The 11,476-nt window shown below is 58.1% G+C and overlaps 1 protein-coding gene and 2 long non-coding RNA genes across 8 annotated transcripts; 2 read left to right on the top strand and 1 right to left on the bottom strand.

Annotated features, from left to right (window-relative positions):
* The first annotated feature begins 1,032 nt into the window (after positions 1–1,032).
* LOC120325107 lies at positions 1,033–2,001 on the top strand. Its single transcript, XR_005566931.1, has 2 exons — positions 1,033–1,286; positions 1,527–2,001. It is a non-coding gene; the product is annotated as an uncharacterized LOC120325107 (long non-coding RNA).
* Positions 2,002–3,541: 1,540 nt separating this feature from the next.
* Positions 3,542–10,992, bottom strand: LOC113985783 (collagen alpha-1(I) chain-like). 6 transcript variants are annotated; one of them, XM_039390486.1, is made up of 5 exons: positions 10,238–10,992; positions 10,033–10,134; positions 9,718–9,868; positions 5,849–5,933; positions 5,604–5,771 (listed from the first exon to the last, which is right to left on the bottom strand). In XM_039390486.1, exons 1-5 carry the CDS (start codon positions 10,915–10,917, stop codon positions 5,728–5,730), a joined length of 1,062 nt encoding a protein of 353 aa, XP_039246420.1. In that variant the 5' UTR covers positions 10,918–10,992; the 3' UTR covers positions 5,604–5,727. The 6 variants fall into 6 exon arrangements, with proteins under 6 accessions (XP_039246421.1, XP_039246417.1, XP_039246420.1 ...); XM_039390482.1 differs by having other exon boundaries at positions 5,849–8,586; XM_039390487.1 differs by lacking the exons at positions 5,604–5,771; positions 5,849–5,933 and adding an exon at positions 3,542–4,094.
* LOC120325104 lies at positions 3,563–10,027 on the top strand. Its single transcript, XR_005566927.1, has 4 exons — positions 3,563–4,923; positions 5,005–5,081; positions 5,676–5,743; positions 5,876–10,027. It is a non-coding gene; the product is annotated as an uncharacterized LOC120325104 (long non-coding RNA).
* Positions 10,993–11,476: the final 484 nt, after the last annotated feature.

Below are 11,476 nucleotides of genomic sequence, written 5' to 3' on the forward strand. Positions count from 1 at the left end.
GGCTAATCCTTTTTGCAGTGGGATGGAGCCTGGAAAGTGCCCAGAGCTGAGCCCAGGGATTGAAAGGGACCAAGCAAGGGAGGTGAAGAAAGAAGGAAGAAGGGAAGTGAGGCATCAGCCAAGCAGCACCAAGTTGCTGTGTAAGCAGGTGAGTTGTGTTGAGGTTCCTCAGGCAGGCCCTGAGGACTTTGAGGGCTCCAGACAGAGAAGACCTGGGAAGGCCCTCAGAAACCTTCTAAGGGTAGGTGTGTATGGTGATAAGTGTTGGAAAATGTCCTGAATGTGAAACAGCAATGCAGGGAAGGGAAACGAACCCTCCTGTAATGCTGCCATATCAGCTGCAGTGGAGACCCCTCCGTGTGCCCTTTGGGAGCTGATTGCCAGGACCCCCGTGGGGCTGGGATCATGGCAGGGTGTTGTAAGCAAGGAATGCCTGGCTTCTAAAAGTCCCCAGCTGAGTGTTAGAGGCTTCTTTGCAGAGCTGATTTCAGGCAGCAGAATTGCCCCCCAGGAGGGACTCTGTGCCTGCTCTCCCGTGGCTCCAAGGGATCTCTGGCCCTTCACGCCGGCACCGAGATTTTCTCGGGAAGGGCCTCAGATCCCCGGACCAGTCTGGGACACAGGCAAGATCCCCCTGCAGTTTAGGACCAACTTGGGCCCCCTGTAGGGACAGTGCTGTGGGTGCCCCCCGGGTTGGGGCACCCCGAGGACTCCAGCGCGCACCGAAAGGATTCTTCGGGGAGATCCTCGGGGTGCCCGGCCCTGGGGAGCTCAAAGCAAGGTCCCTGCCATGGATTCAGGCATTGCTGAGAGTATCCCAGGGGTCCCTGTCCCTGCTAGACATGGAGCTCTCTAAAGGGCTGGAATTGGGTGATAAAAGTGGTTCTCCAGGTGCCAAAGAAGTGTGGGATTGGGATGAAGAAATGAGCAGGGAGGGTCCAATTGGCTGTTTTCTCTGGAATGTGACTGTGAGAGCTGCAGGAGTGCCAGGTGTGTGTTCCAGTCCCCAGCATTTGGTTTGCACCTGTCCTGCTCAGACACAGGTCCAACTTCCTCAGTCCTTAACACAACAGAAGGAGTGTGGCTCTTTGTTTTCCTCTGTCTTTGGTGAGGTGTTGACTCAGTACCTTTCTTGGGGGCATCTCTTCATCCAAGAGCAGCTGCAATTCACCTGTAAGGGCCTGGTTATCTTTTCTGCTTCTCCCATCTTGCCCAGGAGATGGAATTCTAGTGCTACAGAGCAGATGGCTCGTGGTGCTCCCAAAAGGAGCCTTTGTGCCTTCAGGGTAAGTTGTGTTGGCACTGGAGCTGTTGGGAGAAGCGGAGGGTTGTCAGGGAGAGGCCTGGAATGATGTTACTGTGGCACAGATGTTGCTCCCTGGCAGGTTCTTGGGTTGGATTCCTTGGCTGCCACTTGGCAAGGCCTGGAAGGGCCTCAGTTGTGTAGGGAACCAAACCTGGAATGGGAAAGCAAAGGGGGGGGAGGTTCTGGTTTCAGAAAGGATCATTGCCTTCTCTTTCTGCAGGGACACTGAGCTGGTCCAGCTGTGGCAAAAAGAGCAAGTGTCCTGTGAAGGTTTGGAGCAGTCTGGAGGGTTCCTCGTGCCCAAAGGAGCCTGGAAGTGCAGCCCTGGAGGCATGAGGAATAATGACAAGTGTCCCATTTCTTGTGAAGCTCAACTATGTAAAACATTTAGGGAGCTAAAATTCCACAGCCTTGAGTTGTTGGGCCCCAAATAATAGTGGAGGGGGAGAGGCAGAGAATGCCCCTGCTGCTGGGGCTGAACTGTGTGCAGTGAGGGGGCAGGACTTGGCCCTGATGCCTGAGTGCTCTCCAGCCCCCAGGCTGGATCCCAGCTGTCAGCCCCTGGCTCCAGCCCTTGAGAAGATGGTGTTCCTGCCAGCCCAGCTGCTGGGCTGGTGGTCCTGGGGGCACCTCCTGCCCTGGCCTGCTGGGAAGGTGTTTGTGCTGCAGCTCAATAAAGTCCCTTTCAGTGGTGATGGTGTCACTTTGGTGTCAGTTCCTCTCCCCTCTTCCCCTGCCCCCGTGGCTGCATCACTGCCTTGTGCCTAAATGAACTCTTCCCCTGCAGCAGTTCCCTGCTGCTCCCGGAGAGGGTGGAGCTGAGGCCCCTGAGCCAAGGGAAAAAGGATCCATCCAAGGCAGGCCCGTGCTCCCCCCCTGCCTTCCTCCAGCCTCCCGTGTTTCCAGTTCCCCTCCCTGCTGGACACACAGCCTGTTCCCAAACAACCCCTGTTCCTGTTCTCTCTCCCGTGTCTCCCCTCCCAACTCCCCTCCTATGATCTCCAGCTGCCCAGGCCCCTGGTTTTGAGGGGCATTCCTGGGCTGCTGCTCCCCCATTCCTTAGAACTGAAGTGCCCAGAGCCCCAAGTGCAGAGAGGTCTGCAGGGAATCAGTGCCAAGAGCTGCCCGTGCCTGCCTGTGTTCCTGCAGTTCTCCTTCCTGCTCTCCCTGGGCTGGAGAGACCTGCCTGCCCTGGGTTTATTGGAGCAGAGGGGTGGGATTCCATTGGTGCAGAAGGGATGTTCACAGACACTCCTTTTCTGACAGGCAGTGCCATTTCCCTTCTGCCTTTCCCAAGTTTTCCCAAGTGCTGCCCAGCCCGGGGATCCGTGTGCTGGGACAGTGATTGGCAGGAGGGAGGGGAGCCTTGGCCTCACCTGCCCAGCTCAGGTGGGTGGCACAGAATTGGGGTGGGCTGGCAAGGCATGAACACATTTCTGAGTTCTGGAGTGCCTTGAATCCTTTCCCTGCCAGGTTTCTCTCCCTCCTTTCCTGGGCTCCAGCATCCCAGGTGTCTCTTCCCTTGTCCAAAGTCCAGTGGCAGAGGATGGACTGACTCACAAGGGGGGTTTGGAATGAAAAGGGTTCTGTTCTAATGGGGTAAGGAATGCAGTAAGAAAGGTGAGCCTCCTTTTAGTGCCTGAAAGAGATAGGAATGGAAATGCTGGAAAAGGCCACATTTTATTTTTTGTCCCCCCTGGATTTTTCATGGCTCAAACTCTCTAGTGAGCAATTGAACAGAAGGGTGAAGGGCAGGAGCCTTTGACTTGCCCAGTGCCCTTAATTGCCTTGTTCTCCTCTCTTCCAGGCCAGGCCAAAGCCCTGATCCAGCCCAGCTCTGCCAAGTGCCCTGGGCTGGGAGCAGCCAAAGGCAAGAGGCTGCAGCCCCGCCGGCCGGGCTGGGGGCTCCTGGTGCTGCCCGTGGGGGGGGGTAAGTCAGAGGGACACCTTTCTCTCCTCCTGCTGTTGGCATTTGCTCCCTGGGCACTGGATGTGTAAGGGAGGACGGAGTAGCAGGGAAGGGCAGTGTTTCCAGACTGTCTGAATGTTGCCCCAGGTCTGGGATGGAGCAGCCATGGGGGTGGTTGGGTTTGGCCTGGGCCGGTCGGGATCAGCCATAAAGGACCCACCAGACCCTGAACCCTCACTGGACATGTCCAGCCCCTCAAGTTGTTAATTTTCAATAGAGGACAAGTAATTGGTAATTGCTTCTGATCTGTGGAGAATCTCCTTTGGGATGATCAACCAGAGAGTGTATCAGTGCAAAGCATCCTTTTGGGTCTTTTATTTGTTTGTGATTTCCTCTCTGGCTTCAATGAGTTTGGTGTGCTCCTGTTAAGGAAGCAGCGTGTTTTTATCTGGAAATTTGGGGTGGTTTGCTTTGTTTAGGGTGCTTTTTCCCCCACTGACTCGGGCCTTCCGTGCATAGTCCGTGTTGTCCTACAGGACTGTTCTGGTTCTGGGTCAGAGAGAGAGAAGGGAAGTGGCTTTTCCTCATCTGGAATGTTTCCAAGCAGAAGTGGGACATTGTCCTGCCCCTCCCCAAAGCACTGCAGGCACCTGGGAGTAGCTCAGGGCTGGCCCAGTTCTCTGAGACAGAACCAGGGGGGAGAGGTTTAAGTATTAATCACATCTCTGGTGTCCCTTGGTTGCAAAGATTGGGTCCTCCAGTCCCAGGGTGTTAAGGAAAACAAGGAACTCCTGTTCTTCCTGGCAAACCTTCTGTTATTGCTTGGCAGTGTTTGGGTTCTGTTGTCTGAGTTCCTGTCCAGGATCTTTCTAAGAGAACCTGTTAGAAATGTAGAGGTGGGGTTAGAATGTGGGTGTGTTCCCTACCCAACTGCCTCCAAGTCCTGATGGACTGGAGTGATGAGTGCTCTCAGCCCAGGTTATTTCTTACTATTGTGTGGCTTTCCCTCAGCTGTGGGTGAGGAATTGTGCCAGCAAGGCCTGTGTGCCCGTGGGTGTCTCCCGTGTGTGTCCGTGGGGCAGGGCTGGGACAAGGACTCGTGCAGGGACCCAGCTGGCACTGGAGCTGCTGCCATTCTGAGCCACTGCCAAGGGCTGGGGAGAGACCCTCTGGGAGGCTGTTCCCAGGGTTCCATTGGGAGCTGGATCTCCCTCCAGCTGCAGCAGCCAGGGGAGGGTTCTTCCTTGTGCAGCCCAGTGGCTTCTGCTCAGGCTGGCCCAGAGTGGGGCTGGGGCAGGTTCTCCAGGGAACTGGAGCCAGCCCTGAACGGGGCTCTGGAGAGCAGGAGCTGCAGGGACTGAGGTTTGCAAAGCTGGGCTGAAGTTTGTCAAAGCAGCAGAACATTCTCATTCCTGTGGGTCTGTGGAGTCCGTGTTGGTGCCCAGGAGAACTGGGTCAGACTGGGCTTTGTGCTCCGAGAGCTGCCCCCCTAAATGTGGCAGGCTGTGTGTGCTGGCAATGAAGTGCTGTCCCCAGAGGCTGATGGTTTCTGTCTCCAGGTGTGCCCAGGACGCTGCCAATGCCCAGGGATCTGCTCTGGGTCCAGGCTGTCCGTGCTGGAGGGCCCTGGTGGCTGCAGTCCCTGAGCCCGCAGAGACAGAGAGAGCCCCGGCCCGAGGGGCCTTTGGCCCCTTGTCCTGAATTTGGGGTGAGCCTGGGAGCGTGTGGAGGGTGAGAATGAGGGCTGTGCTTCCAGTGCATCATCCCTGGGAAGATCCTGTTGTTCCAGAGCGCCGGGGACAGTTTGGGCTTGGCAGCTTCAGAGCTGGGTCGGAGCAGCCCCTGGAAAGAATCAGGAGAGTGGAGGTTTGTCCCAGTGGTGCTTTCACACCCCACTGGACAGGCTGGGCTTTGTGTTTGAGGCTGTCCTGTATTTGCTCTGCAGATAAGGGGCCCTTCCCAATTCAGCCCAGCAGATCCCAAGGGCTCTGACAGGAATATTTGTTCTTTCCTTCCCTTTGGGATAACTTCATCTCCAAACTGCCATGAGCAATTCCTTAATTTCTGCTGGAGAAAACCAAGTGTCAGAGGCAGTTTGCCAAGGAGCCCAGAAGTGTCTTTGGAGCAGAGAGTGCTGCCAGCTGCGTGTGCCTGTCCCCAGCCTGGCACTGCCCACAGGGACACACTGGGCACTGACCATGAGAGGGAACAAACCCACTGCCTGCCAGAGGGTTTGTCCTGGGCCATCAGGCCTTGGGCAGGAATTGGACTGGGCAACTCCATCAGCTGCTCTTCCCTCCCCCACCAAGCCCCATCCCCTGGGCATTAATGACGTGCCCTGTGCCCAGCGCTCCCTGTTCACCCAACTGAAACCAGAGCAAGGCTTGCTTTGCTTGGAACAACTTAAAGTAACTTTAAAACAAAATAAATCACTTTTTTTGTTCTTTTTTTTCCTTTTAGATGCTGGAATTGCCTCTCTGGCTGTGTGCTGAGCTCTGGCTGCAGGGGACTGTCAGGCCTTGGTGGCTGTGAGTTCCTGTTCTTCTCCCTGGGAAACTGGAAAGAGTTCTTCATTAGATTGCAGAAATGTTTTCTGAAGCCTGTCCCCTTCTTTGTGCCTTTTGCTGACAGACCTTCTCTTTCTGCCTTTGCATGTACAGCTGTTCCCTGCTGTCCATTCCCTGGCCTGAATTCCTTGCAGCTCCCAGCTGGGGAAACCTGGGAGAACATGGCAGGGACAGAGGTGACATTTGTAGCTGCCAACTTGGGGTAATTTCGAGGGGCCCCAGCAACTGTTTGTGTAGGAAAAGGTGAGGTGCTGCAGAGGGGAGGGAGGTGGCATTTTGGAGGGGTCCCACTGAGGGGGAGTGGAGAGCCTGGGGCTGGAGTGTGAGTTCTTAAACAGGGAAGAAGGGAAGGATGCTTGGGAGGGAAACACTCAGGGAATGTGTAGGGATGGAAGGGAAATTTGGGGCGTCAGGAAGAGAAAATGGGTGATGTAGAGGAAGGGAAATGTTGGAGGTAAGAGTTGATGTCATCTGTAGAGGACAGAATGACCATTTAGAGATAAAGTGAGGCAGTCAGTGGTGGGCAGGTAGGGAAAATTTGTGTGTGTAAAATTTCAGGTCACCTGTAGCAGAGAGGATGTACCTCCTGCTGGACACTGAGGCAGTCAGGGGTGGGCAGGAGGGGAAACCTTTGGGGGTAAAACTTGAGGGAACGTCCAGGGCAGAGAGTGAATATTTTGAAGGATAAATGAGGTGCTCAGTGGTGGACAGCTGGGGAGTGTTTTAGGGTAAACTTGGGGTAGCCCACAGGGTAGAGAGTGAACATGTATTTGTAGAGAGGAGCTGATTACATGTGGGTAGGTAAGGAGAATTTTGGGAGTAGAATCTGTAGCAGAGAGAAGGAATACCTTGGGGTAAAGTGAGGCAGTCAGTGTTGGGCAGGGAGGGAAAATTTGTGTTTGTAAACTTTGAGGTCACGTGGAGCAGAGAGAATGTACACCATGAGGTAAACTGGGGTAATCAGTTGTGGACATATGGGGAAAATTACAGGGGTAAACCTTGAGGGAACGTCCAGGGCAGAGAATGAATATTTTGAGGTAAAACTTTGGGGGTTTTGAACGAGGTTATCTCCAGGGGAGAGAAAGGACATCAGGAGGTCAACTGAGGTAATCAGTGGTGGCCAGGTGGGGACATTTAGGGCAGAAATCTCTGAGGTAATCTCCAGGGTCCAGAATGAATCCTGAGAGGTGCAGAGGAGGCAATCAGGAGTGGACACCACAGCAGGCCAAGGGAAGGTTCTGGGGGTAAAATGTGTGGCAGTGTCTGGCAGAGAGAATGAACATTTTGGGATAAACTAAGGCAGTCATCAGTGGACAGGGAAAACTTGAGAAACCCTCCAGGGTGGAGAATGAATATTTGGAGGTCAAAAGGACGTAGTCAGTGGTGAGCAGGTAGGGAAAGTTTGGAGAGTAAATTTGAGGTGGTCTGTAGGGTAGAGCAGGAACATATTTAGGTATACATGAGGGGATCAGCTGTGGAGAGGTAGGGAAAATTTCGGGTGTCAAACTTAAGCAAATCTGCAGGGCAGAGAATGAATATTTGGAAGTCCAAAAGAGATAATCAGGAGTGTGCAGGTAAGGAAGACTTAGGGGGTTAAAAAGGAGATGATCTCTAGGGGAGAGAATGACTCTTTTGTGTTCAAGAAAAGGTAATCAGGAGTGGGCTGGAAGGGGAAACTTTGGGGATTTAAAAGGAGGTTCATTCTCTCCGGGGCAGGGAATGAACACATTGAGGTAAGCTGAGGTGATGAGTGGTGAGAGACACAGACAGTTGTGGGTGTTAAAGTTCAGGTAACCTGCTGGGAAGAGAAGGAAGGTGTTGAGGTGACCTGAGGGTCTCTGCAGTGGCCAAGCAGGGAAATGTTGGGCTGAGCCCTGAGTTGCTCCCGTGTGGGGCGGCTGCAGCGAGGCCGAGCCCTGGCCCTGATTTGCCAGCCATGGGCAGGGGGCTCTGTGCCAGCCGGGGGAGCAGCGGGGCCCCCGTGGCAGAGAGGGCAGGGGGGCTGTGGAGCTGCCCCGGGGGGAGCGGGGGGGCCTTTCCTGGGCCGCCTCCAGCCCCCCTCGATCCCCCCCCTTGGGGGGGCTGCGCTGCCCCCCAAGGCTGTTTGGGGCAGAGAGTGCTGCCAGCTGCGTGTGCCTGTCCCCAGCCTGGCACTGCCCACAGGGACACACTGGGCACAGACCATTGGCCCAAGTTGTGTTTGCACCAGCTGGGGCCAGAGGTGCCAGGCAATCCAAAGCAAACCCTGCTCAGCCTCCAAATCCCAGGGGAAGTTCTCCAAGCTGCTCATTGAGGGACTAAAGATACATTGAAATGGAACCGAGACACTACTAAGTTTCCTGGGAATCCCAGTATTGCTGTCCTAGAACTTTTAACAGCTTTTTAAGCTTTTTATGACAAGAATGGCTTTCTTCCTTTGGATGAGTCCCTCGGTAGGATTTGGGGTTTCTTTGGATTCTGAATCCCTCCCGGTGGCCCTGACACTGGTCAGGAGCTGGCAGGACAAACAGAGTCAGAGCTCCTGGCAGGCACAGGGGCTTTCCCCCAGAGTGGATCCAACTGCTGCCCCCCAGCCTGGCCAGGCGGGATCTGCTTTGGCTCCCGGCTTCTGCCAGAGACAGAACGTGTTCCCTTGATTGGAATGAGGATCCCGTAGCTTCATCTCCTGGAGGTTCCCTGGGCAGCTGATCCGCTCTATCCCGTGTCCTGCTCTCAGTTCCTGCCCAGCCAGAGCCAACTGTGCCAAGGGCACGAGCACTCCCAGCCTGGATAGGGAATGGGGGACTGGCTTGTGCACAATTCACCTAGAAAGTCAAACGAGGGGATTGTTGGAGTATCTGGTTCCTTAGGGAACCTGCTGGGAGTAGAGAAGCACAGCCCCAAACCTCCAGCTGTGGGTGGAGTCGTGGAACGTAAACCAGCACAAACCAATCCCCCAAAATGAACCGTGGGAGAGCAGGACCAAATAAGGGTCAGAGTCCCTGTGGAAAGGCCAAAGGAATCTTTTGGGACTTGGATTGTCCCCTTGGGAGATGCTGGTTTCTGGGACATAGAGAATGCCCTCCCTCAGGCTGCCAAGATCTCTCAGTGCAGCAGCTTTGGCCGACACAGCAGCACAAAGATTGTTCTCTGCGGGGGGCCCAGGTTTGGGTTCCGGTCTCAGCTTTGCAGGTTTAGATGACTTCTACCTACAGCCCGCAATTCCATGCTGAATTCCTGCTGGAATAACCTCCCAGTGTCTCCTGGAGCTCAGATACTCCCCTGCAGAGCTGCCGCTTTAACACCAGGTTTGCCAGGAAGCAGCCACGGTTCCAGGTTTGCTCAGCGGGATCGGGACAAGGACAGGTTGATGTTGCACAGACTTTGCTGTTTGTAACCCTCCTGCCCCGGCCCCGCCGGTGTCCCTGGGGGGACTTGAGCGAGTTCCCTGGAATTCGGCCGGTTTTCCGCCCCGGGCCGGGCTCCAGGGGATGGGTTGGCCCAGGAGAAGGCGGGGGCCGGACGCGCTCCCGGCCCGGGGCGAGGCAGCCCCTGAGCACGGGCGAGGACGTCTCTCCGGCCGGGAAGCCGCTGTCCCTTCGGAGCCTCGGGAGCGGCCCCGGGGAGTTCTTTTCCCCGAGCAAAGGGATGCACGTGCGGCTGAGGAGCCGCGGGCAGCCCTTTCCCCGTGCCCACCCCACGGGGGCTGTAGGGCACAGCTCCAGGGCACAGCTCCTCCATCCCCCGGCAATAGGAAGCCCAAGCAGGGCTGGGTCACTCTCTGTCGCTCCGGCCTCCTCCCGGCCCGCGTTCCCTGCCCAGCTGGGACTGCCCAGGGAGCCCCGAGAACATTCCTGGCGGGAAGCAGGAGCCGCCGAAGGCTCCGTCCAACTCCGGGCCCGAAAAGCGGCCCCGACCTGAGCCCCCCCCCCGCATTTTGGGTTCCCAAGGCTCACCTGGAGGAGACGCCCCCCCGCAGGCGGGACCAGGCGGCGACACTCGACCAACGCCTTTGCCTCGGAGCAAAGGATTCCTCTGGGCTTATTAGGCTCATTTATCCCTGGAAAAAGACGTTGTACGAGCACCTTTGCAACCATTGGATGAATCCTGAACGGGGCCGGCAAACCTCCCTGAGCAGGGCAGTGATGAATTGGTGCCCGTCCCCAGCCGGGCACAGCCCAGCCGGCCGCGCTCCCTCCGGCCCGTGGCTGGGAAGGGGGGATTTAATGCTGCAGAGATTTAATAAAAGCGGATTTCCTGACTGTATTTACCTGCGGTCCTTCCCTCCTTTGACTCGCGCAGCAGCGTCCGGTTGAGCGTTTCTTGGTTTCCTCTCCTGTAGCCGTTTCCCTCCCAGGCAGGACCTTCCCCGTCTGCAAATAAAGATGGGGGATGTTTAAAAAGCAGAGGGTTTGCCCCGGGAGGGTGCGAGTTGCCGAGGAAGCGGGGGAGAGGAAGGAGAGCCTCAGGTCTCACCTGGCAGGTGTCAGAGGAGCCGCACCTTCTGGATGGCAGGGCAAAGAACTGCTGGGGGCAATTGCCGAAGTTCCGCAGGCAGAGCTGGGAGCAGCCTGTGCCCGACCCGCGGCACGGTCAGCGCCAGCTCCTGGGGCCGCCTGTGGACAGACACAGGGACACGGGGACAGACGGGCAGCTCTGCTCGGGGTCCCGGAGCACGGGAGGAACGAGGGAGCGGCTGCCCCCGTTCTTCCCTGCCCCGGCAGGGCCCCGGCTCCCCGCGGCCGGAGCGGGTCCGTGGCCGGAGCCCCGGCGGGCCCCAGAGCCCTCGTTCCCGGGGGGCCCTGCGGGCGGGAACCTCCTGGGGCCGCGGGGAAGAGGGAGGCGGGCGATGTTCTTCGGGGGGGGGTGCGATGGCCTCGGGGGTGCCCGAGAGGGAGGAGCTCCGATCCCGCGGGGGGTGCGGGCGGCGCTGCGGGCCCGGCGGGATCGGGGGGTCCCGGGGCCGGCCCGGCGTGTCCCCGCACCCCGGCCGGTCCCGGCCCGGGTTCCGCGTCTGTACGAGGAAAGCGCCGCCGTTCTCCCCCAACCGGGCCCCGGCAGAGCCCCGGCCCGAGCGGCCCTGCCGAGCTCGGCCCCAGCGCCCACCCCGCAGCGACTCCGGCGATGCCGATCCCCGTACCGCTGCCGAACCCCATCGCAGCTCCAAGCCAGCCTCGGTCCTCCGGTGCCGGTGCCGTCCCCGCTCAGCGCCCCGAGCTCGGCGCAGCGCCGGGAGCAGCCGCCGGGCCGGGACTCCGGCCCCGAGCGCCGATCGCTCCCGCAGCATCCCGGTACGAGCTTCTTCCACAAACGCGGGGCGACCGCGGCTCTGCCGGCTTTAAACCCCGCGGGCGGGGCGGGGCCGGGGCGGAGCGGGGCCCGCACAGGTGTGCGAGGCGGGGCCCGTCCAGGTGCGCGGGGCGGGGACGGGCAGGGGGCGGGTCGGGGCGGGGGTATTTAAGCGCCGGAACTCGCCCCCACAGCCATTTGCTCGGGCAGTGCGCGGGGAGGCAGCAGCGCCGCGGGAGCCTCTCGCTGCCGCGGCTCTTTTTCTTTGCTTTTGCTTTTGCTTTTCCCTTTTCTTTTACTTTGTTCCCGTTCCTTCGTCCCCTCCCTTCCTCCCCCCCCCTACCCCCCACACCCTCCCCCCCCCAAACCCCCCCCCTCCCTCTCCCCCCTAGCCCCCCCCTCCCTCCCTCCCCAACCCGCTCGTGC

Source organism: Pipra filicauda, unplaced genomic scaffold (genome assembly GCF_003945595.2).
Source record: "Pipra filicauda isolate LSUMZ 115617 unplaced genomic scaffold, ASM394559v2 scaffold82_size2718185_pilon, whole genome shotgun sequence".
NCBI lineage: Eukaryota > Metazoa > Chordata > Aves > Passeriformes > Pipridae > Pipra > Pipra filicauda.

Excerpts from the sequence above, each read along its gene's own strand:
- LOC113985783 (XM_039390482.1), bottom strand. The coding sequence starts at position 10,917 with ATGGGGTTCGGCAGCGGTACGGGGATCGGCATCGCCGGAGTCGCTGCG. Across the intron at positions 10,135-10,237 it reads GCTCCTCTGACACCTGCCAG|ACGGGGAAGGTCCTGCCTGG; the intron begins GTGAGACCTGAG and ends CTTTATTTGCAG. Across the intron at positions 9,869-10,032 it reads AAAGGAGGGAAGGACCGCAG|GATTCATCCAATGGTTGCAA; the intron begins GTAAATACAGTC and ends GGCCCCGTTCAG.